Genomic DNA, 27,928 nt, shown 5'->3' with positions numbered 1-27,928 from the left:
GCCACCTCCCATCTCTCACTTTCTTCCCGTAGTCAAAGTGTTATCGCGAGATTTCGGCCTCACTATTAGACGGCGCGCGTGACCCGCCCGGTCTTTCCCTCCGCGCTGTTGTAAAGGTCGGTTGTTGGCGTGTGGAGTGCTGCGGTGCCGGGGTTGCTGAATGCGGACTTCCGCGGCCGGAGTTGTGGGCATTGGACACGCAGCTGAGCCCCGTGCAGAGCCCGCGCTGCTTGTGCACGCCGTCTGCCGTCTGGACGGGTAGGAAAGAGGACGTGGCCGTCCCGGCCTTGTGGGCGAGGGAGGGGTTGCTCGTCTAGCTTTTTCTGGGAACCCTGCGTGGCTGGGCGGGATCCCGGGAGCCGCAGAAGTCGGGCCCAGAGGGCGGAGGGCTCGCGGTGGTTGTGGGCCTCGGGCCTAGTGGCTGGACTGCAGCCCGCACGTAAGCGGGGATAGCCTGGGCGTGGCCGGTTGTCTGGGGTGTCGGTGTTCAAACGTATTATAGAAAAGTACACGTTTTCTGAATTAGAGGATAAGTGCGAGGTAAGCGTAACTGACGCCATTTCCCTTGCGCGAAGTTAGGTGCTTCCGGGAGACGGTCGGCCAGGGTCACACAAAGTAGGGGTGAAGGGGTATTGTCAGCGCCGGTAAACTGCACTGTCTCGCCACATGGCCCCTCTGCGCAGAATCTCGGAAGCTGCATTGTAGTAGGAATGCTTTCTAGTTTCCCCCAAAGATTTTTGAGTTAACACCGCTTAAGTTTGATAATGTGCAGATAACGTTTTTTTAAAATGCAGTCTCAAATATACCCTCAGTGCTATTGGATCTAGTTTTTGTTGAATTTCTATTTGGGGCACTTGTTTCCTAACTTATTTTTTATACTCTGAATTTTTACTGCCTTCCTTTTTATTTTGTTTACAGCGGGGAGGTGATTAGGTTTATTTATTTGGTTTTTCAGTGGAGGTACTGGGGATTGAACCCAGGACCTCATGCATGCTAAGCATGCGCTCTACCACCCGAGCTATACCCTCTTCCCTCTTAGATTCCGAATTTTAGAAAACTGCAATAAACTATACACCGTGAAATTACCACGAGTCCATTGGACATTTTGCGAATCTAAGATCTGTGTGACCTTACTGATTTCTGTAATTTGAAAGATACTGCTATTGTGGAATTTCTTTGTTTCTCATTTGTCATTACCAAAAATGCTAAACACTAAGAACAGTACCAAAAAATGGAAGAACGGTGGCATCCCCTGTAAGAGATGCACTAGTAAAGCAAGACGTCTTTTATTTATTGTTTAGCCCAAACTGTTGTAAAGTCTTCCAAGGAGTGTTTTTTTTTTTTTTTTTTACAAAAGGAGACAAAGGGGGCACTGCTGTAGTCTGTAAGTCTATCATTGAAAACCTTGAATTCGGCGCTTTTAAATTAATACCCATACTAGTAAGTAATTTGCAAAGAGGTTTCACAGTGGTTCTGAAAGCTAGTGCGAATGGTAAGAGGCTGTAAATGAAAATCCCAGGCCAGGAGGTTTGAATTGAGGTGGTGGATTGTAATGGTTAGTTTTCCTGATATATTGAGGCCACACTCTGCCTTCAGTCTTTGTATGCAAGTTTTTCCCTGTTCTTCCCATCTGCTGTTGAAAAATGGCTTTTTGGCCATTAATAGTACATTACTATATGGCTAAGGATAAAATTACATTTTTTTTATTGTTGTGGAAAGATGTTTGATACTTTTGTCGGAATTACAGTACTCTTCTGGAATCTTGTTCCATTGGATAGATTGAGAAGGTGCAGCTAAAAGAACCCGTGAATAAAATCTCAAGATTTTAGAATTGATCTAAAGTGAACAGTTCCTATGTGAAAATATTAAAGGCCTTGTGTATGATTTTGCCTTAGTTTACATATACTGGCATAACTGTCATGACTACATCAGTAGTTGAATTATTCTGATCCTAGCTGTTTGTGTTGGCATGTATTTGTTCAGGAAAGCTATGTCATATTTACCCAATTTTATATTGTCAGAAATCTGTTCAAAGCAAAGGACAAGTGACAAATAAGACAAGAGAGGAGCTTGGAGAATACATATCAGGAATGGATTCTCTCAACTGTGTAACAGCATCAGAGTCAACTATGGAAATTGAGAATCAAAGGTAGGTGCATTTTTTTTTTTTTGTATCAACAACCACCAAATTTTTGCTGGAAAAGAGACTAGATGATAATGTTTACTGTATTTGAATTACCAGGAAAAAATAAATCATTCTAGATAGTGGTGGTAAAGATAATTTTCTAGAATTAGAAAAGAAAAAGAAAACCTGGTTTGCACAGGCCTTCAAAGTTTTAATTACTTAAAAACAATGGGATGCATTCTTAACCCAGGGAAACAGGAGTATATTTCCTGGGCCAAATTTGTATCTTCCTGACTAAATCATTCTAATTTTATAACAAAATAGGTATCAGCAGAGAGTCTTGCTTTAAAATTAACTTGTCCTGATACTCCACAAGGATGCTGGCTTGTGTATATGATGGAGGTATCGTTACCTCTTCCATTGATCTCACTGGAAAATCAGATACAGCATTTCTAGTACATTCACATCAGATGTCAGTCCGCTGGGCTGTTCTTACTTAGGGGGCGCTCTAGCAGTCAACAAGGCTGCCTTTGTAGAACTTCTATAGAGGAAGATCAGTGCTGTGGCATCATGGGCCATTTGAGGTGGAGTGGTCAGAACTACGTGGTTGGCTAGTACTGAGCCCATTCTTTTAAATTATCGCCAGCATGTTTTCCTGCTTTGATTTGTAAAAGACAAGTATATTACTGGTAATAAACATTCAGTAATAAAAGGATGCAATTAATCTTTCCTTTTTTTTCTAGTGATAACTCTTCCTCTGGTAGCGGTAGCAGCATATTTAAAACTCAGTGTGTTCCCATTCCACCTAAACGGAGGCAAAGAAACGCTGTTAGAAAATTTGTTCGCTTACCTGAAAGTGTTCAGGCAAGAGATTCATCTAGTGACTCATCTATAGAACCAAGACCATTGACTTTAAAAGCTATTTTTGAAAGATTCAAACAAAAGAAAAAGAAACGTAAAAAGAGGAAATATAAGCCAAAAGGAAGATCAGCGGGAAGACCAAAAGGAAGGAGGAACACTAGAAGGTCACAAATAAGTGAGAAACAAATTAAAGACAAAAGACTTAGTTTCCCATTTTTAGAATCAGAAAATGGAAGAAAAGCATCACCTTGGAGAAAAATTTTAACCTTTGAGGTGAGTCGTTTTATATATGCTGATGCATATAGCTGAAGATGTCTGCCACGAGTTGTTGGTCACTTGTAGAATTCAGATATACCTGAACATGCGGTCTGGTAATACTCTCCTATACTGACCATATATACTGAGTCTTGGAAGATTTTTTTCATTTTCTAAGTCCATGTCTTAAAATATGGTGTTTTTGGTACATAGCAAGCAGTGGCAAGAGGATTTTTTAACTACCTTGAAAAACTGAAGTATGAATACCACCTCAAGGAATCCTTGAAACAGATGAATGTTGGTGAAGATTTAGAAAAAGAAGACCTTGATAGTCGTAGATACAAATACTTGGATGATGAGGGATCTCTCTCTCCTATCGAAGAGTCAGCGTAAGTTGAATCATGGGAATAACTTTGGACATAGGTTTTATAAAATTAAATGCTTTTAAATTGTAACATTAAAACACCGCTCCATATTACGCTATCAGTTTGTTTGAACTTTGATTTAGTAGTGATGTGAGGGCAGATGAAAAAGGCCATTCAGGTTATTCCACTTGAGCTGTGAGCTCAGCACATTGAGACATGGATTTTGGCGTGTTATACACGAATCATTTTTCTCCGTGATTGGTATTGCTATTCCAGCTGTGTCATGATAGAGGATACTAATTAGGTTATAGAAGATTTTGTCCAAGTGATATGTTTTTAATATTACAGAGCAGAAGATGAGATTGCAACAAATCTTCAACATGATGAATGTGATATTAAGTTGGTGGTAAGTGACATTTTTATCCCACTTATTTTGAGGGCAGCAGTGATAAAGGAAGAATTTTATCTTGTGTTACCGTCCGTATTTAATTTTTGAAAGGCTTAATGCTTTTGGTGCAGGAAATGCAAGAATAAAAATAAGAATTTTATGGATAATCGATGAGAACATGGACTTCAGTACTTTTGTAAGTTTTAATGTGTGCGTGCTACTGGGATATCAAGTGAGAAAATCAGAAGTTAGTTTGGATTTGTAACATAATCTATATGTAGTCTCCAGTTTAAGTAACCCAGAGTCCAGTTATGTGTAATCACTAAAGGAATTAAATTACTAAATCTAATTCTACTAAATGTAATTTAAATACTAAATGTACTTACTAAAGGAATGTAATTATTAAAGAAATAAAGTTTCAGTTACTGCTTTTATGCAGGAAGATAATTATTTCATAATGAGTTATGAATTACCAAAGAAGAAGAATGTATGTTTGGAACAAGAGGAAAATACTGAAGAAACTGCTTTGTCTAAAAAGAGAGCATCAAAATCCAAAAAGCACTAGACAGAAGACAGAATGGCCTGAAAAGGAGATAGGCATGTGAATGCCAGACAAGGTAAACAGAACAGAGAAAAAGCAACTTTTTATAGAAGGAAATGATAACAAATATGAATGTATTTGCCAGCCTAATGATAAAAAAGAATGTAAGAAAACAGAACTTTTGAAGAAAATTTGTGATACGCCTAAAATAGTTAATTATTAGAAAAAATATTTTCAAACAGTGAAATTATATATGTAGAAAAAAACTGAGGCTGTTAACACCAGAATTCATCACTTGTTAAATAATAAACAAAGTCCTACTGCTTTTGCCTATGGTGGTTTATTTCTGGGTAAGAGAACTTAAAGGTGTTATTTGAGCATTGAATCATATACAGAAACTGTCATCCTGAAAAGAAAATCTTAGTTGCAGTAATCACTAATGATTGACAACCCACCATCTACTTGGGGTACCTGAAGCCCCTCCCCCCATTTTTGTCTTATTAAGACAAATTTAGCATGAAATGCTTAGCACTGTCAGAAGAACTTAATTTCCCTTCCTACTACCTGTAATATTTCAGCTATCATTTTTATCATCACCGTGTGTTGCAGATTATGCTGTTTTGTGTACTGCATTTTACGGTAGCACTTGTGTTTGTTTTTGTTTTATTTGTGGACAAAGACTTGTAGACAGGTGCAAAAGTAAATCCTCTTTTGCAACCCAGAACTCATTGTTCAGTATGAGTTTTGATACAGACAAGACGGAACAGGATACCTAAAACAGACTCAAGTGATGGGTGTTGAACATAAAGATAGCTTCTGGGACTATAGAACTGGTAATTTAAAAGCATAAGATGAGAAATGATCAGTTACATTGATTTAGTACTCTGACTTTAATGTTCACATGAGACAAACATGGCTTCTTTTTTTAGGCTTTTATCTTGAAAAGTGTCTGGACTTTACAAAAAAGGTATGTTTTATGCTTTAGGTGAGTTTGGATCAGATTTGTTTAAATGTAGTATATTGTCATAATTTAAAACCTCCATAGATTGCATTATTGAAAGACATTTTTGCCCATTTTAAATTTATGATGTAATTTTAGAAAAGGATTCTCAGAATTCACATGTTTTATAGTGATACTGTGACAGCTTCACTTTGCTTGCAGGAAAGGGTCCCAGAACTATAATTTAGTCTATTAGAATCAGAATCTTGGATATTCCCACTTTAAACATACACATTTTTAATGAATGCATAATTAAAATGAGGTAGAAGTGTAATAGTGTAATGTTAGAAATGACTACACTGGAAACGATCTCAGAAATCTGATAAAATGTAAAAACACCCAGTTGGTTTTCATTGATTTTAAAGTGGTCAGAACATCAGCCAGATTAACATTTTTTGTATTTTTATAATTGATATTAAATAACTAATGAGAAAATAGTTTATATGTTCTTAAATTCTGAGGCAAAATTTCAGTAAGTAAAAATTTTGCTATAATCTGGAAATTGCAAAACACATTGCAGTATTGAAGTTTGTAAAAATCAAGACAAATTTACATGTGGAACTGTTCTGTGGTTCACCTGTAACAGCTACTTGGTACTCTGCAGATTTTTATTAGTATATACTGTCTTTTCAAACATTGTTAAAATCCCTACCATGTGATTAATTCATGGATCATTTCTTTAAATTTCATCCTCCATGTTTTGGCTGTTACACAGTTTTGAATTCATCTAAGAAATTGGAGCAGATCACAGCTCTTGCAAATAATTCTTTTCCCGTGGACTTGTAAAGTATAAGCAGTGGTTGAGGTCTATCCCGATGGGGCTTTTTCCGTAGACCTACATCGTTGGAAACGCCTCATAGAGTAACTATGTGGTTTCCTTTACTCACAGAACTACATGTTAGATCTGTGGAAAGAACTACAAGACAGCTGCTAAATAAACTATGAAAAACCTAACAGTCAGACTTTTTTATCTTAGGTATTGGCAACGATCAGTACTGTTCTAAGGTGTGATAAGCTTAGGTAAGTTTAATTTGGTGACGGTGTAATCTCGGGGGTACCATCTCAGTTCAGATGATGAATTTAACTGTTCAACTGCTGAATGATACAGACATGAAATAAAACATAATTCTGACAGAGCTGAGTGTAGCTAAAAATAGATATTAAGTGTATATTTAGGTTTTTAACACTTAAGTTAACCTTAATCTTTTATTTGGTATTTTATCTGTAGGAGTAAATGATTTGAACTTAATGCATATTTAGAGGTAAGTGGAACATTTAATGTACTAAAAAAAAAAGTAAAATTTCGGTACAGCATTCCATTATGGTTGTGACTAGTAGTTATATAGGTATAAAACAGAAGTATCAAAATTTTGGCCAGAAATGGTTGCTGTAATATCTGTCCTTAACAGAATTGGAAAAAAAAATTAAACTGCATGGGGTAGGGCTACCAAATGAAAATGCCATTTTTTTGCACCTTTTATTAAACTGACATGTAATGTCACAACATGTAAATATGACAAATATACATAATACGATATTTAAATATCATGACATGTAAATACGTATGCTTGGATATGTTACAATAGGGTGAATTTTTTTTTTTTAAGGAAAAAGCAATTTGAGCAACCATGATCTAGTGCGTTGTTTCAGTGACTTGATAGTTTGTTTCCTATATAAGTTAGGGTAAAAATAACAGTGACTAGGTTTATAGTTTAAAATGGAGTTAATGTAGTTATCTCATTGGAATGGCAATTGTGAATAAAGGTCAAATTATTTTACCTGTAATAAATTTTTAAAGATTTGTGAAAATAAGTTTTTCTCAGGTAGTAGCATTTCGCACTTGAAGTTGAGGGATTTACATTTCAGTCTTAGTTGCACTGCATGGTATCTGCATTCAGCAGTTTGTTCCTGCTGGGTGTTCAAAGAACAGTGCAATATAAATTCAGTATCTGGCATCGTTGGTTTTCTTGGCTTTGCGCATGTTAGACCTGGTATTTTTACTGATACAGTATTCCTTTAGTTTCTTACACTGTTGAGTTCGACATAATCTTTAGTAGGAACTAATACTTCTCTTTTTCTAGGGTGTCTGAAATTCAGAACCAAGCAGATCAATCTTCCCTGACCCCAGATACGTAATGTAAGGCTTTCTATTTCTGTTGCTTCTAGCTTATTTGCCTTATTGATAGCATGATCAATAAAACAGCACAACTTCCATAAAGGCACAGCAGCCTTTTGCGGTGTATATATACACTTGAGAAAATTTTATAAAGCCTCATTCTAGATGAAAATGGGCACTGTTGTTCATGGTGTCCAGAAGTTGTTAATGTGGCTACATTGAGAACACAGGTTTTGCTTCCATCACAGTAATTTTATTGCAGTGGTGACAATGAGACCTGTAACATTTTTGTTTTTGCTAGGTTGAATAAAAATTGAATATAACAAGGCTTTTCAGTATTAGGAAATGATGGAATAATGTATTTTAGATCATTTGCCAATGCCAAAATAGCAATGTACTTCTATATTTAACTTCTAGAGTCCTGAAGTAAATTGCTTGAGAAAATTGGATCCCAAAGATTACAGGTAAGATTTTTATTCTCATATTTAATGAAAAAAAGAAGGCGATTTACTGTTTACCAGTGATGTACGATGTTATGATGATGGGCAAAATGTTCAACTGCTCTGAATGGACTGAATGAAAATAGCCTTTCTGAACATCCATTTTACATTAAGCTGTATTTTTTAAAACATGAAAGCTCTAAGGTTAGTTACCTAAAAGATGCATGTTTAGAAATAGCTGATTTGGACTTGTATGACCATCATTCAAAGTTTAGGTCTGAATGAAATTTAACCTAATTTGTTTCCAACCTTTAAATGAACTGGATTGAGAAGATACTCCAATTTGCAATTTTAAACCTGAATTGAATACATGCTAGTTGGGAGTTATGTTTCAGGATATTTTGGAAGCTAATCAGCCTCAGTTTGAAAAATTTAGTTCTGTACAACTTAAAAATTTGTTTGTCATAGGTGAGTTTTCTGAAGTGTGCTCATGTTCCACTGGAAATCAAAGCCCAACTAAAAGAATTACGGCAAGTAATTTGTTTCATCTTACCGTACCAAATGAGTCAGGGTATAATGGTCATTACCAAGGCTTTTAGAATGCAGTTTCTTATTTGCTGTGGACATGACCATAAAAAAATTTCCCACTAGGTTTTCTTTCTGCTACTTTGTTAGCGTTCAGCCGACTGGGAACATTTTATTAGCCCTCACTACTGGTATTTCCATTGTCTAGGTCAGCACTGTTCCAATATAAATTAACACAAGCCATGTAATTTTCTAACCACACCCATACATGACTAGTGGTTATTATATTGAACAGTGCATGCCTAGATAGATCCCTGCAGTTCTTAAACCCATTTAATCCTGGGTTTTTAGTTTTCTACAAGTTGCCTGGTTACTAAGGGAGGGGGGAGGCTGGCTTCAGAACTTTACATGAGCATCTCTGAAAACGGAACCTTACTTTTCATATTCTTGTTGGTTGTGTAGGGCTGACTGACAACTGTTGATTGACCAAAAATCATTGAAAGGTATGTACACATTAGAGGAAATAATTTTATAGGTCATTTCAAAGAGGGCTTATGGGACCAAAACCCAGGAGCTCTTAACGCTGTGACCAAAGATTGAGTTCTTCATTGGTTGTAATAGTCACTCAATAGTGCTATGTTTTCCTAATGGAGACACAAGATTTTAAGCAATATCCATGATTGGTGGTGTTGGAAAGTAAAAACAAATGTAAATGCCTTCCACATTTAACCAGTGCCTACTCTCTTCTTCAGGGCTGCCTTGAAGATTATATGACTCAGACATTGGAGGAACTAAGGGTTGATGGGCAATGGAAAGAATCAGAACGTGTTAAATTCTTAAAAAGTTTATTGACTTAAATTATATTACACAATAAAAAAAACTTTACACTTTTTGTAGAAAAAGTCAGTGTGTATTTTTGGCTCGAAGTTTCTCTAGTGTTCTCTGCGGAGGGAACAAAAAGATCAGTTACTGTTGTGATGTGTCTTAGACATGAAAAGTTGGGTGGGCTGGGGGTGCTGCTCACCTTATGAAATTCTTTGGCCCTTGCTCTGTTTTGGGCATATGCTTCTTGCTTTGCTTTCTCTTCCTTTTGCTGTTTCACTTCAGCTAACTGACGGTATAATCTAAGAAATTTATTATATTTATGACAAACACCTCAGACATGTGAATTCATATTTACTTTTGTGTCTATATACACACGTACCTTTGAGCCCTCTGGTGCATATGGGCTTGTGCAGTCTTTCTGTCTTCAGGAAGAGACACTCTAACTTTATTCACACCCTTCAGCTGAAATGAGCCTGAGCAGAGAACAGGTCACTTAATACAATGCTAGGTTCTCTCTGAAAACTGCTGGATGGGGGGGGGGCGCGCGGTAATCATACCTGTAGGTTTCTCTTTAATTATTTTGGCTTGAGAATTTTCAGAGACACGAATTTTATTCCTTATTTCTTTCTGTCTCTGGGAGGATCTCTCTATAAATGATTTTTTTCTTTTTACAAATGCTTCTTGTAAGGTCTCTGATGTAGCTGGAAAGTTCAGTAGGGTTTCTATTTTTAAAAAAATGAAACTATAGTAGAGGGAATTTGAATAGGGAACTTCCCACTGGCCCCTGGGTTCACTAACCATTTCAGATGCTCAAAGCCATACATACCTGCAGACACAGCTGGCTTCTCCACAGGATGTTCTGATACAGCTGGATAATCTGAATTTTCTGTTTCTGATACAAGAGGCAGAAATTCACTCACCTAATTACAAGAAAGTCACAGAAGACTTTACCACTTCACTTCAGTGTACAGAGTTACAGCAGGGATTGTAAATCTTACCCATTCTGAACTCCCTTTTGGTGGACAAAGATGTGCACTGTCACAAACTATTCACTGCTTTGTGTTTGCTTGAACATGCAGCCAATCTCTTAGCTACAATTTGAAATCATTTTCTCTTTAGAACTAAAAAATGCAAAATAAAACTTCACTAGCTATAGCCCCTCTGCTGCCTCTCAAGTCTTAAGTAGTGTCATAAGTATGTAATTATATTTTTATAATGTTAATTTCTGTTGTACAGCATGTTTCATAACATTCGATTTCATATTTTTTCATTATGGATTACTACAAGACATTGAATATAGTTTCTTGTGCTATTCAGTAGAGACTTTAATTTATCTATTTTATATTAGTTAATATTTGCAAATCTCGAACTCATCCCTTACCAAATCCCAATTCATCCCCTCCCACACCCACCGTAACCATAAGATGATTTACTATGTCTGAGGAAGTGTAATTATACTTATGAGAGCTATTAAATTTACCTGAAAACAGCTCTTTGCCTCATTTTCTCTCTCTCCTAGGGTTAAGTTTGCAAAATCTGTTTCAGCAATACTGATATCACTGGTGCTTATCAGTGTAAGATCTGGTTCTTCCATTATACCATGGCCAGATTCTGTCTCCTGTGCAGTAAAATTAAAAAGTCATATTCAAAAATAATATTCTTTAAGCATTCAGAATGTGAGAAAAAATACATTTAAGACCAATGTTGTGTTCCCTCTTCCCACCCAACCCACTCAGGAATACCTACTGCATGAATTACAAGTGCAAATGCTTACAGGGTGAGGCAGGAAACAGAAATGCAGGTTGACTGATGGGCTGAGTAGAACTGGAACACGTGTCCTATCTAAAGGGAGCAGCAGCCAAACGTAAGGGAAAAATCTTTACACTGAACAAGACTTTGCTTATCTGTGGAGGGACGAGGTAAAAGCCATTCAGGTAACTGGAGCTGAAACCAAGCAGATTAACCCAAGGCTCAAAGCGAAAGCACTGAAGCCACTTCTCTTCAGGAATGCTGAAGAAGGGAAATGTGAGTTGGGAAGAAAGTGCTATAAAATTCAACTTTATTTTTCTCACTTTATTGAACATTTCCCTTGATTGTGAGATTGACTGTCTCAGGAATATTAGCTTTGTTGCATCTGTTGAATTTTGTTCACAACAAGGTCTTTCTTGAAAATGTTAACAACACAGATTTCACTTACCCAGACTGGAATAGAGCTCTGTAATGAAAATGATCCAGAACTGACAAAGAGTTCTGACTGTGCTAGTTGAGATAGGTTTCCTGTGATTCTTGGAGCTTCTGCTTTAGTTGAATTCTCAAGACATCTTTCATTTGGAACAGTCAGTGAATATGGTGTCTGAATTGAAGTTCCTATCTCCACTGTTGTTGCACACAATTGAGAGTCAATTTCCTCTACTTGAGGATTTATATTTACAACTCCACAGGTTTTATTTTTATCATCTTCAGTGAATCCTTGACCTTGTAACACTGTGTCAACCCCTCTTTCTGACAGTTCTTCAAAGCCCAGTCTGTCTTTTCTGCCTTCCAGTTGGTCTTTTATTGAGCATTCACTGGAGGCTGAACCACATGGAGTGCTATGCTGTAGATTTAACTGATGAAATACATGAGCCTCACCAGATGAATTGAAGACTGAACTTTGCAAATTTCCTACAGAGAGCTGGAAATGAACACTTTTTTGTTTGTTTTGTGATTCTTCATTCTGTTCAGAGTAGTTCTGACTTTCCATGCCTTGGAAAGAGTCTCTGGCTTCAATGCTAAAAATACTTGGTAGATCAGCATGCTGGCTCCCTTCCTGTGAAGAAAATTCTGGCAGAAGCTCTTGAAAAGATTGTTCAGACCCTATAAGAAATCAGTTAATCATAATTATATGCTGTAAAACTTGGATACAAATACAGTCTGTTTGAGTAAACTGCAAATAATGTCAGGTTACTTGGAATTTTAGGAGTGAGCTGATGTACACACACATAAATAGAAAGCTAAAGGGTGGTCAGTGGTTTCAAATAATTCCACTGCTCACACCATGTATTTCCTCCTCTAGTGTTATTTAATTAAAAAAACAGCTATTAGACATGATGACTTTCCCCCATAACAATACTGATTTCATAACAAAGACTTAGACTGTATGTCTTGTATGGGTTTGTGTGCATAAAATTTGTACAAAAGGTTTTAGAAGGATACTTAAACTGTTAACCGTAAGGGCTGAGGTAGAGCAAGCGGCAGCACTTGATCAAGTTCAATACTGTAAAAATGCAAACTGAGCATACATTACTTCTGTTACTTAAATGAATACACCAGCAGTGGTGAGGACAGGAGACTACGAGCTGCTAGGCACACTTTCCAAGGAAAGCTTAAACAACCATAAAAAATGACTGAGTTTTATCATACCTTCAGTATCTTCTGCAGCAAAACTCTGAGCTGCAGCATGAGCCACGTTAGGGCCAGGCTGCTGGTTCAGGCTGGTGCTGAGAGAGGAGTGCAGGCTGGTCCTCCTCAGTGCTGTAAAAGAAGCTGTACTTCTGGGTGACAGGGCGGTGTGGAGGCTTTCACATGAAGAATCTGACCTCTGATGGTAAACAACAGGGAAAGGATGAAATATTAATGTGTTACCAGCTGACTCAACAATCCTTGTTTCTTTGCTATTACTCTTCCTTAATTACCACTTTACTATCACATTAACAACAGGCTTATTCAAACTCAATTCTTTCATTTTAAAGACTTAATTTAGACAACTTATGAATGAACCAGATAAGAGTTCAGAACATGACTGAATCATTTTCTGATAAGCAGGAACTATGTAGAGCTAACTCAGATGTCAGGCTGTAGGAACAGAAAGACCCAGTTTTGAATATTAGTTCCTTTATTGTATAGGAAGAAACTTTAAGTTTTACAAAATTCTGTCTCCCTGACTGTTTAAGTCTAAATTCCATTAAAGTAAACAAACAACCTGAAAACTAACAATAAAAATGTCTCAAGCATTTTTGGGTTATCCTAGATGGAGATAGGGCTGTTGGGACAAAATTCTAATGTACCCACCTTCAATATTGGTTCCACATTATAATCATTTTATCTGACTACTCATAGCGATTCTGACCTAACTGGTCTCAAGCACTGTCTGGGCACTGGTATTTAAAAACTTTCCATATGATTTTAATTGGTTGCCAAGACTAAAATCATTGTTCTGTTCTAACAGAAGAAAAGACAAACTGTTTGTGGAAATTCACTGCAAATAAGCATCCACTTCATTTTACCTGGTAAAAGTCTTTACTGTCTTGAAAAATCCCAGAGAATGATGACAAATCAAAATCTGGATGTGGTTCTAAGGGTTTAAACAGCTGACGATGCAAATTTGGAAAACTGTGTTCTAGTTCTGGAAAGTCAAAGTCAACTGTTGGAATTTTAAGGAAAAAAAGATATTTAAAAAATAAAGCCCAGAAAAGTAGTACTAAAAACATATTCATAAAAGTGTATTTTAAGGTAACTCCAATTCAACAAAATTACTTCCATTTTTTTCCATTACCAGCAGATGCTTTCAAATTAAGTCTTATTATTTCTAATGTACAAAAGGAGTAGGGGGAGGGAGTTTGACAAAGCCTTTGACAGTTTCCACTTCTGCTAGCCCCAAAGTCTTTATGCGGACAATGAGAAGTAAAGTGCCATTACGGTTACTGCTTTGCTGTAATAAGCTTTGTTACTCTCAGTGAGCTCATTTCAGGATCAATGATTTTTTAAAAAAGCTCACTGTACTGTTAACATGAGCCAGAAATTGTACTTTATGTGCATTATCTCCAACATTCCTCTCATACAGAAATGAAAGAGTAACTTGCCAGTGGGCTCAAGTTAGTAAATGTTCACACTAGGACTTGAATCCTGGTCTGTCCAGTTTTCTGAGTCCTCGTGCTTAGCACTGGCACCACCACCTCGGCTGCTCCAGCTCGCGCCGCAAAGGCGGGGAGACCTGCTCATCTTTTCTCCAGGACCTTCAGTCAGTTTCCAGAGCTCCCCTCTCACTAAATGCCCTCCTCAGCGTTCTCCATGTTGTAACTGTGCTACCGCAGGCCATCAAAACACAAAGCTCAAACAATCACTGCTTCAAACTAAAAAGGATGAAAGGTTAAAAGTTAAAATACGTTTACCCCGCAAGTCTGCTTTTTCAGCCATCAAATTTGCTTCGTTTATATACTTGTCTATCATCTGCTGAATGTGTGTTTGACCAGATGTAAATGTTTCCACTGCAGGTAACAGAGGTTTATGGACGTCCCGAGAGTCCTGCCTTTGATAAGTAACTTGTGTTGAAGGAGCTAAAGAACTGAAAACGTTTGTTTCCTCTTCTTTGCCGGCAGGAGATTCTTGTTCCCTATGGTCCATGTGCTCTGAAAATGACTCTGAAATTGGGTTTAATGAAAATATTTAATGGCTAGGTACTTCCTTTGAGACAAATTTTGGTAGAGAGGCAAAGCAATGTACACTGATAAGGAATCGGTACAACCAAGAACTCTGGTCAGGTAGATTCCCACTGACATTAATGGATCCTTCTCAACGTGCGATTGGAGATTGTCATACAGTTATCTCTGTGGGTCTGCAGGCCTGTGATTTCCAATCATGTTTACAGTATCATACTGTCCAATATTCTATCAGGCAGGAATACTTTTGAGATTTAAAGGAACAGTCCATATCAGTACATTGTGAAAAACAATGTTTGCTCTCACCACTGTACTGGTGCTTGTCTTTCAGTTTATTTACATTTTGATATTCTTACCTCGATCTGTAAGGCTCAAATCTGTGTTTTCATAACTTAAAATACTCCCAGTAGAAACTGTTATTGAAGATAATGGCTCACGATAAACTTCTTGTGTTTCAGCCTAAAAATTAAGAGGAATATTAGGCCACAATGTAGGAAGTAATTTCTAGAAAAAAACCAAGTCACCAACATTAGCAACTAATTCTGAGCTCAGATCAAGTGTAGAAACCTTCAGTTATAAAGGTCAGTGGTAAAACCTTTTCATCATTGCTCAGAACTGATCAGCCTTTCATACACACACACACACCCAGCCCATTCTCACTCACACATCAACAAGTCCTCAGTTACCCACTGTCACCTTTACATACACACACACACACACACACACCCCTACCCCACACATAAACCCTTATTGTTTTAAATGACTTTACACTTTTGCTTCTCAGAAGTACAGAGATCATGCATCAGGTAGACTAGAAAGTCTTCTGATGCTCAGATTTGGCTATTTTCATCATTGATCCACTTCAGTAAGAGCAGATCTCAGATAACACAGGCTTTAATATTCTACAACTTCGTTAAACTAAAAAGAGTATGACGCCAAATAGCTCTAACAAGGCAGCTCAAGACATTACCAACCTTCTCATCTGGCTTCACACTTGGACCCAGATATGGATGTTCTTCCTTCTCCACAGCGTGGCTTAATACTGCATGATTCTCAGCCACAGCCTCCTCGACTTTGACTGAAATGGGGGTGCAGGTGGATTATGACAAATCAAATTCTTTAACACCAGAGGACATAATTTCCTGCTTTCCTACAATTTTATTTCATATTTTGCTTTGTAGAGTTGCCTTACCTTAGACCAAAAATTAAAAAATCACTGTCATTATTTTAAGTGAAGAGAAGCAAGAATATTCAATCATAAATACAGTATGCTCTTAAAGTGGAGAAAAGTAAACATAAAAAAGACAAAAACACCAAACAAAGTGCAAAGTGGTTGCTTATGACTGGAAGGACAAGGAGGAATTTTACTTCTTTATAACTTTCAGTGCTCTCTAAAATCATGAACATGTATTGCTTTTATTATAAATTATTATTTGTAATTATATTTGACATATTAAAAATATATAAAAGTTATACTGTGTATTAGAAATTCAGGTATTCTGAGTTAGGTTTTCTCTTACTCCCAACAGCCAACATTTGTGAGAAAGCTGCCCAAAGTATATGGTCGTCTGTGCTCTGAAACAGAATAAAATTAAAACTGCTCCACCAAAAATAAACTAGTTTGTCTCATTATCACCATATAGATAATGCACATTAAAAGTATGTTTCTTAAATGTTTGTGAAAGAAATGTTTTCTAAGTCAACTATACTTCAATTAAAAAAAAGTCTTCTAAAAGGTAACCCAGGACACACACACACACACACATACGTATCTGTATATGTGAGTGGATGTATATGTTAATTCATAAAATGATATCTATGTTACAGATAGATTTTTTAGAAGTTTCATTATTAACTTTATTGTTGAAAGAGAGCAAATACCAAGTAGTATATTAAAATATAATTGTTTTTAAATACAATTTTTTACTCTCTCCCATTCTCGTTTAGTTAAAAATATACTATTTTGACAACTGATTTAACCATTAAACCATTATTTGGTTGTGTCTTTACATATGAAAATTTTAAGTGAAGAAAATAAGAGATGGTGAAATTTTATAGCAAGTTGTTATCTTTTTTTAAGCAGCTCATTTCAAAAGCTAGGTTGGGAGCTGAAAGTTAGGTATCTGTCATTTCATAATCACAATTCTGCAGCTTATAAATCAAAGAAGATTCCCCCAGAGGAGGGTGACCAGGGTAGCATTTGGGTAGTGGTAAGTATTGGAAAATAAAAATGAGAGAAAGAAGCGAGGTCGGAGTTATTTAAGATGCTGATGAATTCAATGGATGGGTCCCTGAAAGCAGTTGGAAGAGAAGTATTACTAGTTTGGATAGGGACCATTAGGAGGTGCCATCATGAAAGCGACGCCTTAAACACAGTAATCTTCCCACACTGCTATGCAAGAAGGCCACATGTTTTGCTGTCCTTCAGAAGCAAAGCACCATTTCCTGCTTTCCTACAAAACAAAGCGTAGAGCTCGAAGCTTGTGGTACCACCTAAAAAGCTACTGAGAAATCACGTTGAGGTGATGAAGACCTGAAGAAACTGGAAGGGAGGGAACAGAGAGTAACAAAAGGACACCCCTCCCCACTTGTAAGACAGAAACTAAACAACCCTGGGAACGATTGTGAGAAAGAGACAAGAAGCCTGAGGGCCAGGAGCGGACGTGGCACTAGCAGTGAGGCCTTGCCGTTCTCCTGGTAAACACGAACAACTTCACAGAACACAAATGTCAGAAAAGGCCACTCTGTGACTATGATGGATGAAGACAAAAATCAGACCATCAGTCCTCACATCTGAACATAGGCAAAACCATGAATAATGTCCAAACCACAAAAATGACCAAGCATCTCCTTATCCCGGCTAACATGAGTGACCGCTGTGTTACCAGTTACAGCTTTACTTAGCCTAACTCCATTATTCCTACCTCCTATGTAAGAATTTTTCTAGGTATCTGATAATAAAATTACCCCTGCTTCCTGACAATATCCAATACTAATAAGCAAAGCCCCTTTTGCTTGAACCGCTCCCCTCAATCACCTAATAAAAGCACAAATCTAAAAAGTCCTTTCTAACACCTCTCACTCATTCACCTCATGGTTCCCCACGGTGCGCATTCTATCTCACCGCAACAAGTCAAAGCACCCTGCTTCTCTTCAATTACAGGTGTGCTTGGTAGTCATTGGCCAAAGGATGCTGGCAGGTAGAATAAAAAGGAAATGCAAGTATTCACTGGCTAAATCTAAAAGAATAGTGATGGTGTTATTTTAAAATGTCAAAAACTGTATGTAATTCACTGGAAATTTTACTTGTAGGTATTTCAATCTCCAATGAAAAACGGAGATGCTAAAGCCAATTTTTCTGTAAGCCCTCAAAAAGGGAGCAGATCTCCCTCATCTCTCATTCTATTCAACTCTAGATACAACTAAGAAAGCAATTATCCAAGTGTATGTGACCGCTAAAACAAAAAGAAATCTGGTTAGAAAAGGTAACTACTTAACAGGTGCTTTACAACCAATAAAGCAGCACTGGAACTGTGCTCTGTGGGGTCACTGTCACACACATGAAACAGCTTGTTTTAAGTGTGCATGCATCCAAAAGCAAGAAAATTAACACTGGTTGTCTCTGGGTAGAAGACTTAAGTTATTTGAAGTCTTTTCCTTATAACTCTTATTTTCCAATATTTAGAAATAAACATAAAGCAGCTCATTCAGAATGCCACAGAATTTTTTAAAGATGATATTTAATGGAATTTAATTAAATCTGGATTGTTACAAATAGGCTTAAACACCATCTGTAGAGGTTGCCAACTGTAAAAACCTTGTACCCTAACGTACTTCCTACTAGCATTTACTCAGTGCAACGATTTAAAAGCGAAATTTCTTATTCTCTAAATAAACTTCACTTCCCTCATTAAACTTTTCACATACAGAAATAATACATGCCTCTTGTAGAAAACATTTCTTTTACAGTATGTGAATGTATGAAATAAAAAGTGAAACCCAATCTCCAACAAAGGGTAACCTGTACAACACACTGGTGATTCTCATTCTCAAGTTTTCAAATGCATGAACACAGCCTTCTCCCCTCATTTAACACCTTCACGAAACCGCACAGTTGGGTATGATTCTATTAGCGACAGTCACTGAGGTCATTTACCGTTTGTCATTACAATGGCACTACAGTGACTATTTTTTGTCCACAGCAACTCCACTCTCAATTTCTTCCTCTCTCACCTGCTTCAGCAGAGTCGGCATCACGGATGTTCTCCTGGGCAACTGGGTGAAGGTGACCACGTGGATCACGGTCCAGGGGGCTCCCAAGAAAACTTTGTTCTCGACTTATTGAGACCCTCAGGGGGTCCCTGTCTTGATAAAACTCTGATTTACCTGGGAGGTGAAAAAAATGGACTCACTAGATTTCCACAAAAATGGCAATTTAGACTGTGGGTAAAAATCTGAACTCTTAAAGACTTGAACTATGCAGCAAGAAAATAATAAATGCTTAACTTTCACATGGCCTTTAAATTATTTTACTTCAATTTTACTAAGTTTTAGTGATAGACCTACTTCCTATAAAACCAGATAATGCTTCAGTACTGACTAATTATAGGAAAAATGCCTCGAGAATTCACTAACCATTAAGTATTACAAGGTACAATGTGCATTCATAATATAAAGTTGAAAAATAGCCACAGCTAATCTGTGGTATAAGAGATCGAGGCAGGGGTTTACCCTGGGGAGAAAAGGAAGAGTAACTGGGAGGGTACAGGGAAGAGTTTATGGCGTTCTCTAACATTCCAGTTCCTGGCATGGATGGGGTTTACCTGAGGGTGATTATCAAAGTAATAATCACTGTGATAAACACTTATGATTTGTACACTTCTCTGAATGTTACACTTTGATACAGAAATAAAAACAAGCAAATAAAGGAGTGGGAGACACTGAAAAGTAGAAGCTAATCTACTGTGCAGAACCCCAGAAACACTTGGGAATTAAAGGCACCGGGTATTATAAAAGGTGTGTATCAGGGGACTGAAAACAGGGAGAAGGTTTAAAAATATGTACCCTGAACAGATCCCTCCCATCACCTGAGATCCCTGTCCCTCGACATCATCCCCAAAGAAGACTAAAGGCTTTATATTTTGGAGAAATTGAATCACATACACTCTGCATGTGATCAAATTTTGACTCTCAAACTGGAAAACTGTCAAAGGATCACTTTTCCAAGGGGAGAGGTACCATAGTTGACAGGATCTGAACCTGTGTGGGGAAATCCCAATGGATTTCTAGTCCATCACCTTAACCACTTGGCCACAACTACGTGAATCCAAATACACTCTGAATTTAGGGGGATAGGCACTGAGAGGGGCAAGGGTAAAAGGAAGAAACAGAATGCCATAAGGAAATAGAACGCAATAAGGGGTATTAAAAGAAAGTCTGCATCCTCAACTCAGATCCCCTGAGTCTGGCTCCATGACAGCAACAGCCAGGCTTGTATCAGGCTTGATGGATCTTTTTTTGAAGAAACTAAACTAAATTGCTCAGGGAAAAGAACCACAGATACTAAGGTTAGGGCCCTCAATGAAAAGCCACCTTTTCCAATGAAATCTAGAAGTAAATAAGGTCCCTACCTATAGAATTTCCAATCAGACTTTTAGTGTCCCACTTAAAATGCAAGATATTAGAGAAAAGCTCCTAAAATATCAGATAGAAACAACAACAAAAAAGGGAACAAAAGAACTCAGACAAACAGAAAATACAGGAATCCAAACAAACAAAAACCTGTAAATATTCAAAGTGGGTACTATTTTCCACCCATGAAAAAACAACAGCAGGATGTTGTGGTAAAAAAAAAATCAAGAAAGAGAGCAAGCTTTTAGAAACTACAGTTTGAGAGCCAAATAAAAATTCCCAAGAAAAGTTACAAGAAAAAGCTGAGAAAATTCTCCCAGAAAGTAAAACCAAAATAAAAGGAAATGAACTATACAGAAAAAAAGAAAATTGGAAGAATAATATAATATAGATCAGTGTTTCTCAACATGAACTTCATCACCACCCACCTAAGCAGCCTTTTTAGACTTTCTTCCCTAATTGCCTCCTAACTCTGTGAAATTTAATAATTATAGATATACCGTCTATCTTTTAATGTAGATCTGTGCTTTGGTATATAAAGAGCAAGACTTTTTCATCTCTCCAAGAACCAATCTTCGTCCCCTTTGGGGGTACTAATACTCTTGTTAAGAGTGCATGACACAGGTCATCCAATTTCCAACTGAAAGTTATCCCCACAAACGGAGAAAATGGTATGATATCAAATTATTTTAGCAGTATTTAACATCTGGCCTAACTTTTGCTAAAATCCACTGCCAACTACAGAGATAAATACAAGAAACACCTAGAAGACTTGAAAAGTGACTGCCTCTCGTGAGCAGGACTAAGGGGTAGGGGGCGTGCAGGTAAGAGGAAATGTCTTCATGTTGTAGCCTTTCAGCACTATTTGCCTTTTTAAACTACTTGCCTATAATATTTCGATTGAAAGTATTACCCAAAAGAAATGTGGTAAAGGCTATGGTGAAGGCTCCCAAAGAGCACACGAGAGGGATACGTGAATAGTTCCGGTCAAGTTCACTCCACACAAGTGGTGCTCAACCCTGAAGGAAGGGAGTGAGATCATGAAGTGCCTGGTGGGTGAAGCTAGAGATGTAAGACTTAATTTAGACTTATTCCTCGAGTCAAAGGGAAACCACTGAAGAGTTTTAAAAAGAGAGAAATAGAGGAAGATTACTCTGAGCATAGCATGGGAAAATGAATGAGTAAAGCTAGACTAGAAACAGGGAGACACTGGCAGTTGTAGCAGCCCTTCAAGAAAAGAAATGAGAGCCTGAATTAAAAGAGTGGTAGTGAGACTGGAAACAAGTGGACAGATTCCAGAGCTGACCAAGTAGAACGGAGAACTGGTAATTTGTTGGGTGTCGGAGAGATGTAGATAAGGGAAAGTGTCAAGACTTCCATCTGGGTACTTTTCACTGAAGAAAAGACTGAAGGATAAGGAGGTGAAGGTGGGGGAACATACAGCTTTCCCTTTTAGACAACATGGCATTTTTGCAACCTCTAACATAACTCAACAACGGTGAGAACGTCCCAATGCTCACTCTGAATTAGGGAAAGCACCATGTCCCTGAACATTTGTGCTTTGCCAAATAGTGCAAAAAGGAGAAAAGCTTCCAAAGTCTAGTAATAAAATCATTACTTTATGTTATAATTTCTATAACACACAAGAAGAAACTAGAAGGGGGAGTGATTCTTCAGAATTATTCTGAGTCTCGATTTTCTTAAACTCTTTCAGCCAGAAGCAAAGATGTAATATTTTATGGCTCAGGACTAAAATAGCTAATATTAACATTACACTTCTCTGAACCTTCCTACTGACAAAGCTAATCTTCCGCCCTTAAAAAAGGACTTGCTTTGATAAATTTGAAAAAGAAAATTATTTGGTCTGAAATCTAGGAATAATTATAAAATTCAAATAGGCTATTTACTAAGGACTGCAGGGAGGAATTCTAGATAACTGAATCTAGGAAGAAGTACAGTGAAGAAATATACCTGTTCTGTCCTTAAAGCCAGGACTTTAAGCATCAATATTATCCTGTGAAAGATACAGGAAAAGAAGAGTGAAGGTACCAAAGTGAAAGAGCAGCAAGGGAAAAGAGAAGAGACTGAGTAACACCCTAGAGAACTGGTTTAGAACGCAGACATGAAAGGAAGCAGAGGGAAGCAAGGGTGTCAGAATACGGGATGTCAGAGAATTTCTGTCTACAATAAATTGCTTTTCCCCATGCATAAGACAAAGAAACTGGTTACCTAATGACACATTTCTTCAAGCCCACATTTTAAATACTGTTTACGTAAACCATTTTTTTTCCTTTCATGAATACTCACAGGCTAAGTTCCTACAACAAACAAAAATTCAGCATCCTGAAAAAAATGTAGAAAACTGGCAAACTTAGAAAACCATCTGTTTACCTAGCATAGAAGTTCTGCCGCTTGCTGGTGATTCTACCTCTTGTATAGCACTAAGTTCATGTGGGGTCAAGTCCAATCCACATTTAACTTTTGCTACAGGTGGCTTGGAGGGTCTCCTACCCACTTCTTTATCCAGATGCTCACCTATCAAGTCAACAATAAAGTTAGGCACAATATAAATCTGTTAACACACAACAAGCTTTTGTTCAACTAGCAAGCTGCAGGAGGCAGGAAAAACAAGAAGCATCGTCAGGATAATCAGTACAACAAATGCAGTTATCTTACCACTTTGCTTGGCTTTACTATCTTCAGAAAGGAGTTGATTTTCATCCCAGCTGCTCCTATCTGCAGGACTGATGTTTTCCTGATCATCTTTTGCTAGATCTTGGAGATGAGGAAGCCATTCTTTGAGCTTCTGGGTTTCAAAATTATTTTCAACTGTGGGCTTACTTGTCTGAAGAAGTAGACAGATGAGGGTGGGGATGACACGATAAAGGATCATGTGAAGAAATCATTAGATTTACATCTCCCTTCTTAAATTAGAACCTCAACCAAATAAATAGGTCCATCAACCACATTATTAAAACTTTATCTACAGATTAAAAATGAGAAATGCTTCTAATACTGAGAGGGTAATAATTTCATTGAAAAGTAGAACCAACCACAGCTTTGAACCTAAAAATGTAGCCTCCACTGTATCTTTCAATAAGAGATTATACTTGTATCCCTCTCTGCTCTTCTTTTTCCATTACTTTTCCTTAAAAAGACCAGTAAATCCCTAGAACTCAAGTTCTCATGAACTCAACTCAAGCTTCTGGGCATCAAAGGATTTGTAGAATTCTACTTAGGCTAACTCAAAAATTTCGAAGTGACCTTTCAAAATAAAATGGACACATTCATATTTAGGAGAATATATTTTCTCCCATGTAGAGAAACTATGAACAGATGTCTCTGAGTGACCATAACAGAGTCCTCTTAACAACCTGATCACAAGCAACAGGGCCAGCTGTCCATCAGCCTAAAATCACACCACTTTCATAACAGGCAATGATACTGACACTGCCACTTGAGGAAAAAGACAGTACTGATTTTGATTCTGTACCAGTGTCAACAAGTGCTATACAGAAAGCACCATGTCCACTACTTACCTAAGAGGAACTCTGCGGACTAGTTATTTTACAATGTAATCTTCTTGTGGTAGCTCGAAACCCTTTATAACAAAACTTCAAATGGCAACCTACATTTCTAATGATGTTTGAGTTTGGTTATCAAACGACTGGCTGAAATTAGTTGGGCTCTGAATAACTATTAACCTTATAAACACCACGCAGGGTAGATCAGTTTTTATGCTTTAATTTCCATGTTGTTTAAGGTAGAAAACTAAAGCACAGTTTGGGGCAAGCCATTTATTCTCAATAACTAAGAACTTACTTTGGCGTAGGTTTAAAACGAGTATTTAGCTTGGCTGAGTTGGGTCACCGCCAATGTTTTATTCTTGGACATTCGAGTTTATACATACCTGACTGTTTTTAAAGAAATCCTTCAAAGTCTCTTGATGTTTCTGTATCTGCTGCTGTAATGCTGCTTGTCTCTGTACAAGCAATTCTTTTTGGGCTTTTTGACTATAATGCAGAACTTCTCTTTGAAGGTCCAGCTGCTTCTGAAGTCCCAGATTATCTTGCTGAGCTAAGACAGGCTGTGAAAAACTCAAAAATCTATCTTGAAGTCTTGGGCTCACAGAAACGCTTGAGGGGGCTGCACGTTCATTCTTGCCTGAATACAATTCATTGATGTCTTTAGATTTTACCTCAGCAAAAGGCAGTGGAATAAATGAATGCTCTCTTTCCATGGGTAGAAACAAAGATGGAACAGCGTGCTCTGAAGACTCACTTTCAATCGGCTTTGTCTGTCTGTTTAAAGGCAGTTCTTCCTGGGCCTTTTCAGTAAAACGCAGCACTTCCCTCTGTGCACCCAACTGTGCTGACACATGATCTTGCTGAGACAGAACAGCCTGGGAGAAACTCAAAAGCCTGTCCTGAGACCCTGGAATCCCAGGGTGACTTGAGGGAACAGTACTGCCACTTCTGATTGGAGAAGCCTTTCGGGTTCTTTCAGAGTCAGCAACAGGCAGTGCTGTCTGGGATAAGGATGAAGGGGTGCTGGTCTGCTCAGAGGATACCCCTTTCTCCAATTCACTTACTCTTTGCAAAAGCAGTTCTTCTTGGACTTCGTTTTGTGTATCTGACTGCTGTTGCCGTGCTTTCAAATCACCGTGGTGAGGCTGGATAAAATGTTCAGATGACTTGTCCTCAAATTTATATTGTCTGGGCAAAACCATTTCTTTCTGGGTGTTCTCAATAGATGGAAGGGAATTTGTCTGTGAGTACAAGTGTTCTTGTGAAAATGTAATCGGATAATCCTGCTTAGGTGAAACGGGCTCGGGTAAACCTGCAAGCCTTCCAGGCGACCGTGGTACCTCAGAGTGACCCGAGACTACATTATCACTCTTAGTCGAACAAGGTTCTCGGATTCTCCCAGATTCTCTAAGAGGTAGCGGACTAAAAGGATGCTGCACGAGGAAGGAAAGGGTGCCAGCCTGCTCAGGGGATGCTCTTCCCTTCCACTCACTCTGTTCACGCAGAAGTGACTCTCCCCGAGCTTCCTGTCTAGACTGAATGATGGCTTCCCTCTGTGTAGCCAATTGTTCTTGAAGTGCCCTCAGATTATCTTGTTGAGGATGAATAAGTTGTGTTATCTTCAAAAGCCTATCCTGCAATTGTGGGATCTGAAAATGGCCACCATCACTCTCTACTGAAAGAGGTTCCTGGGTGGTAAGAGATTCAGCAGAAGGCAATGAAGTCAATGAAAGCTGTCCTAACTGGGGTATGAATGACAGGCCAGCTTGTTCAGAAGATACGTTTCCTTGGGTTTCCTGGTTAAGATGAAGGGCCTCCTCTTCCGGGTCTAACCTTCGTTGGTGTCCCTCCAAGTCATCTCGCAGGGTTTGTACATGCTGTGAAAGTCCCAGAAGTCTTTCTTGAAATCTTGGGATCTTTGAATGGCTTAACGGAACTGGACTGTCACTCTTGAGTGACTTAAATTCCTGGAATCTTTCAGATTCAGCTCCCTGAGACAGGGATAAAGAGGTAGCAGTCTGTTCAGAAGAGGTTTTTTTTTCTAATTCATTTTGTTTGTGCACAATTTCCTGAGTTTCTGGTTTAGCACCAAGTGTTACCCTCTGAATGTGTGACTGACCTTGGAGTGGTGTTAAATTTTGTTGCTGTGGAAGGCTGCACTGTGGAAAACGAAGAGACGCATCCTGAAATGTTGGCATTACCAAATAACTTGAGGGAGTAACACTCTCCTCAGAGAAATAAAAGTTCTGAATTCTTCCAGGCCCAGTTTTAGAAGCTTGTGAAGCAACTGAACGGTGAGCGACCGTTGGTGGGAATGAAGAACTCATCTGCACAGACTTCGAGGCTCCCAAATTCCTCTGTCTACGTAGAAGTAATTCTGCCTGGGCTCCATACCTCGCCTGAAGAGCATCCCTCTGTGTCGTCAGCTGCTCCTGGAGCAACTTCAAACTATCATGCAAAGGCAGGAACTGCTGTAGGAAACTCGAAGATCCATCATGAGATTTGGGGATTTCAGATTGGCTTGAGAGAAGCCCCTTCTCACTCTTAGGTGAATATTGCTTCTGGATTTTTTGAGATTGAGTACCAGCAGAAGGCATTGAAGTAAATGTACGCTGAGCTACCTGAGATGGGAGAGAAGGGGACTCACTCTGCTGAGCCCATACCCTCCCATCCAATTCACCCTGTTTATGTACACATAATACTTCCTGGGCTTCCCGCCTAGCCTGAAGGCTGTCCCTCTGAATACTTAACTGCTCTTGGAGAAACTTAAAATTATCTTGCTGTGACAGGATAGGCTGTGAAAAACTCAAAAGCCTATCTGGAACTTGTAGCACCCCTGGATGGCCTGAGGAACCTGCAGTCTCATTCTTGGTTGGAGAAGATTCCTGGTTTCTCCCTGATTCAGCTTTGGCAAAAGGCAGTGAAGCAAACGAATCCAGAGGTACCAATGGAAGGAATACAGAGAGGCCAGTTTGCCCTTCCAATTCTTTCTGTTTGCACAAAAGCAACTGCTCCTGAGCTGCCTGTCTTGATCGAAGAACTTCCTTCTGTAGGTCTAACTGTTCTTGGAGGGCCTTCAAATTATCCTGTTGGGCTGTGATAGTCTCTGAAGATGGCAAAAACTTTTCCTGCATTTGGCCAACTACATAATGGTTTACAGAAGCTATACTTTTGCTCATAGCTGAGAAGGGTTCCTGGATGTCTCCAGACTCAACTTTAGTAGGCAGACAACTAAAAGAACGCTCAGGTACCAATGGTAGGAATGAAGAAGGTTCGATTAGCTTAGAAGATACACTTCCACTGTCCTCTGACACTTGCTGGGAGTCTGAAGTTGGAAAAGCTGTCGCCCTAGATGTTTCAGCTCGTTCTCTAGCCTCCTGTAATGTCAGTGGCTTCTCATGTGACAAAGCTCTTGAAAGTGTATGAGAGTCTTTAGGGACCAATGTATAGTCTCTCTGTTGTGTTTCAGACTGTGAGAGTTGCTTTAGCTGCTCTTGTGGTTCCAAAGCTTGCTTGGCCAAAACATCTGAAGTGATTAATGTTCCAGTTGTTTCTACCTGTCTCTGTGGAAAGCACTTTTGTCTTGGAACCTGAGAATCTTGCTCTGAGTTGGAGATCTGCATAGGCTGCACAGGTTGATGTTTGTCAGGACTTAACTTGGGTCTCTGACCTTGATCCTGATGCTCTGATATAACAGCAGGTTGTTCAGATTCCTGTGGTGGTACTGATGCAACAGAATCAGATACCAGTGGCGTAGCCGACATGGACGGGTACTTTTCTTTTAACATAGTCTGATATTCCAGTAATCGTTTCCGGGCTGTTTCAACAGACTGTCTGTGAAGCCTACCCCAAACAAACAAACATTATTGTTTTTTGATGGAAAAAATGCCCCATGTTCTCAAGTGTCTATAC

The 27,928-nt window shown here is 38.4% G+C and overlaps 2 protein-coding genes and 11 non-coding genes across 31 annotated transcripts in view; 9 read left to right on the top strand and 4 right to left on the bottom strand.

Moving 5' to 3' along the window:
• Positions 1-95: 95 nt before the first annotated feature.
• Positions 96-9,508, top strand: TAF1D (TATA-box binding protein associated factor, RNA polymerase I subunit D). Of its 6 annotated transcripts, XM_074372880.1 has the most exons (12): positions 96-258; positions 2,022-2,149; positions 2,869-3,259; positions 3,455-3,630; positions 3,955-4,012; positions 4,434-6,555; positions 6,764-6,797; positions 7,617-7,672; positions 8,069-8,115; positions 8,560-8,621; positions 9,079-9,119; positions 9,369-9,508. In XM_074372880.1, exons 2-6 carry the CDS (start codon positions 2,091-2,093, stop codon positions 4,557-4,559), a joined length of 810 nt encoding a protein of 269 aa, XP_074228981.1. In that variant the 5' UTR covers positions 96-258; positions 2,022-2,090; the 3' UTR covers positions 4,560-6,555; positions 6,764-6,797; positions 7,617-7,672; positions 8,069-8,115; positions 8,560-8,621; positions 9,079-9,119; positions 9,369-9,508. The 6 variants fall into 6 exon arrangements, with proteins under 6 accessions (XP_074228981.1, XP_074228978.1, XP_074228982.1 ...); XM_074372877.1 differs by having other exon boundaries at positions 4,434-4,611; positions 5,465-5,502; positions 6,512-6,555; positions 8,069-9,508; XM_074372881.1 differs by lacking the exon at positions 8,560-8,621.
• LOC123613838 (small nucleolar RNA SNORA40) lies at positions 5,177-5,303 on the top strand. The gene has a single exon (XR_006721280.1). It is a non-coding gene; the product is annotated as a small nucleolar RNA SNORA40 (small nucleolar RNA).
• On the top strand, positions 6,335-6,464 carry LOC123613835 (small nucleolar RNA SNORA18). The gene has a single exon (XR_006721277.1). It is a non-coding gene; the product is annotated as a small nucleolar RNA SNORA18 (small nucleolar RNA).
• LOC123613840 (small nucleolar RNA SNORD5) lies at positions 6,601-6,672 on the top strand. Its single transcript, XR_006721282.1, has one exon. It is a non-coding gene; the product is annotated as a small nucleolar RNA SNORD5 (small nucleolar RNA).
• Positions 7,409-7,546, top strand: LOC123613829 (small nucleolar RNA SNORA8). Its single transcript, XR_006721271.1, has one exon. It is a non-coding gene; the product is annotated as a small nucleolar RNA SNORA8 (small nucleolar RNA).
• LOC123613831 (small nucleolar RNA SNORA1) lies at positions 7,804-7,939 on the top strand. The gene has a single exon (XR_006721273.2). It is a non-coding gene; the product is annotated as a small nucleolar RNA SNORA1 (small nucleolar RNA).
• LOC123613828 (small nucleolar RNA Z40) lies at positions 8,180-8,252 on the top strand. Its single transcript, XR_006721270.1, has one exon. It is a non-coding gene; the product is annotated as a small nucleolar RNA Z40 (small nucleolar RNA).
• Positions 8,669-8,789, top strand: LOC123613834 (small nucleolar RNA SNORA32). Its single transcript, XR_006721276.1, has one exon. It is a non-coding gene; the product is annotated as a small nucleolar RNA SNORA32 (small nucleolar RNA).
• Positions 9,150-9,277, top strand: LOC123613830 (small nucleolar RNA SNORA25). The gene has a single exon (XR_006721272.1). It is a non-coding gene; the product is annotated as a small nucleolar RNA SNORA25 (small nucleolar RNA).
• CEP295 (centrosomal protein 295) overlaps positions 9,445-27,928 on the bottom strand; it is a 44,794-nt gene continuing 26,310 nt past the window's right edge. For 5 of the 14 annotated variants that reach the window (XM_074372862.1, XM_074372863.1, XM_074372866.1 and 2 more), the window contains 15 exons: positions 24,400-27,859; positions 23,166-23,334; positions 22,881-23,024; positions 19,092-19,244; positions 15,833-15,936; positions 15,215-15,317; positions 14,592-14,840; positions 13,707-13,843; positions 12,844-13,021; positions 11,639-12,297; positions 10,922-11,059; positions 10,268-10,361; positions 9,999-10,163; positions 9,821-9,914; positions 9,445-9,740 (listed from right to left, as the gene is read on the bottom strand). In XM_074372862.1, coding sequence (XP_074228963.1) covers positions 9,470-9,740; positions 9,821-9,914; positions 9,999-10,163; positions 10,268-10,361; positions 10,922-11,059; positions 11,639-12,297; positions 12,844-13,021; positions 13,707-13,843; positions 14,592-14,840; positions 15,215-15,317; positions 15,833-15,936; positions 19,092-19,244; positions 22,881-23,024; positions 23,166-23,334; positions 24,400-27,859 — 6,118 coding nt within the window. In that variant the 3' untranslated portion in view covers positions 9,445-9,469. Of the gene's footprint in view, positions 9,741-9,820; positions 9,915-9,966; positions 10,164-10,267; positions 10,362-10,921; positions 11,060-11,638; positions 12,298-12,843; positions 13,022-13,706; positions 13,844-14,282; positions 14,841-15,214; positions 15,318-15,832; positions 15,937-19,091; positions 19,245-22,880; positions 23,025-23,165; positions 23,335-24,399; positions 27,860-27,928 lie in introns of those variants that run through there. The other 9 variants (XM_074372867.1, XM_074372868.1, XM_074372865.1 and 6 more) reach the window with 9 other exon arrangements.
• LOC123613836 (small nucleolar RNA U2-30) lies at positions 15,402-15,469 on the bottom strand. Its single transcript, XR_006721278.1, has one exon. It is a non-coding gene; the product is annotated as a small nucleolar RNA U2-30 (small nucleolar RNA).
• LOC123613837 (small nucleolar RNA U2-19) lies at positions 15,637-15,716 on the bottom strand. The gene has a single exon (XR_006721279.1). It is a non-coding gene; the product is annotated as a small nucleolar RNA U2-19 (small nucleolar RNA).
• Positions 20,097-20,178, bottom strand: TRNAS-AGA (transfer RNA serine (anticodon AGA)). The gene has a single exon. It is a non-coding gene; the product is annotated as a tRNA-Ser (tRNA).

This window comes from Camelus bactrianus, chromosome 10 (assembly GCF_048773025.1).
Source record: "Camelus bactrianus isolate YW-2024 breed Bactrian camel chromosome 10, ASM4877302v1, whole genome shotgun sequence".
NCBI lineage: Eukaryota > Metazoa > Chordata > Mammalia > Artiodactyla > Camelidae > Camelus > Camelus bactrianus.
This window is presented reverse-complemented; position numbering and strand designations above follow the sequence as displayed.

Excerpts from the sequence above, each read along its gene's own strand:
- TAF1D (XM_074372877.1), top strand. The coding sequence starts at position 2,091 with ATGGATTCTCTCAACTGTGTAACAGCATCAGAGTCAACTATGGAAATT. Across the intron at positions 3,260-3,454 it reads GAAAAATTTTAACCTTTGAG|CAAGCAGTGGCAAGAGGATT; the intron begins GTGAGTCGTTTT and ends TTTGGTACATAG. Across the intron at positions 4,013-4,433 it reads AATGTGATATTAAGTTGGTG|GAAGATAATTATTTCATAAT; the intron begins GTAAGTGACATT and ends GCTTTTATGCAG.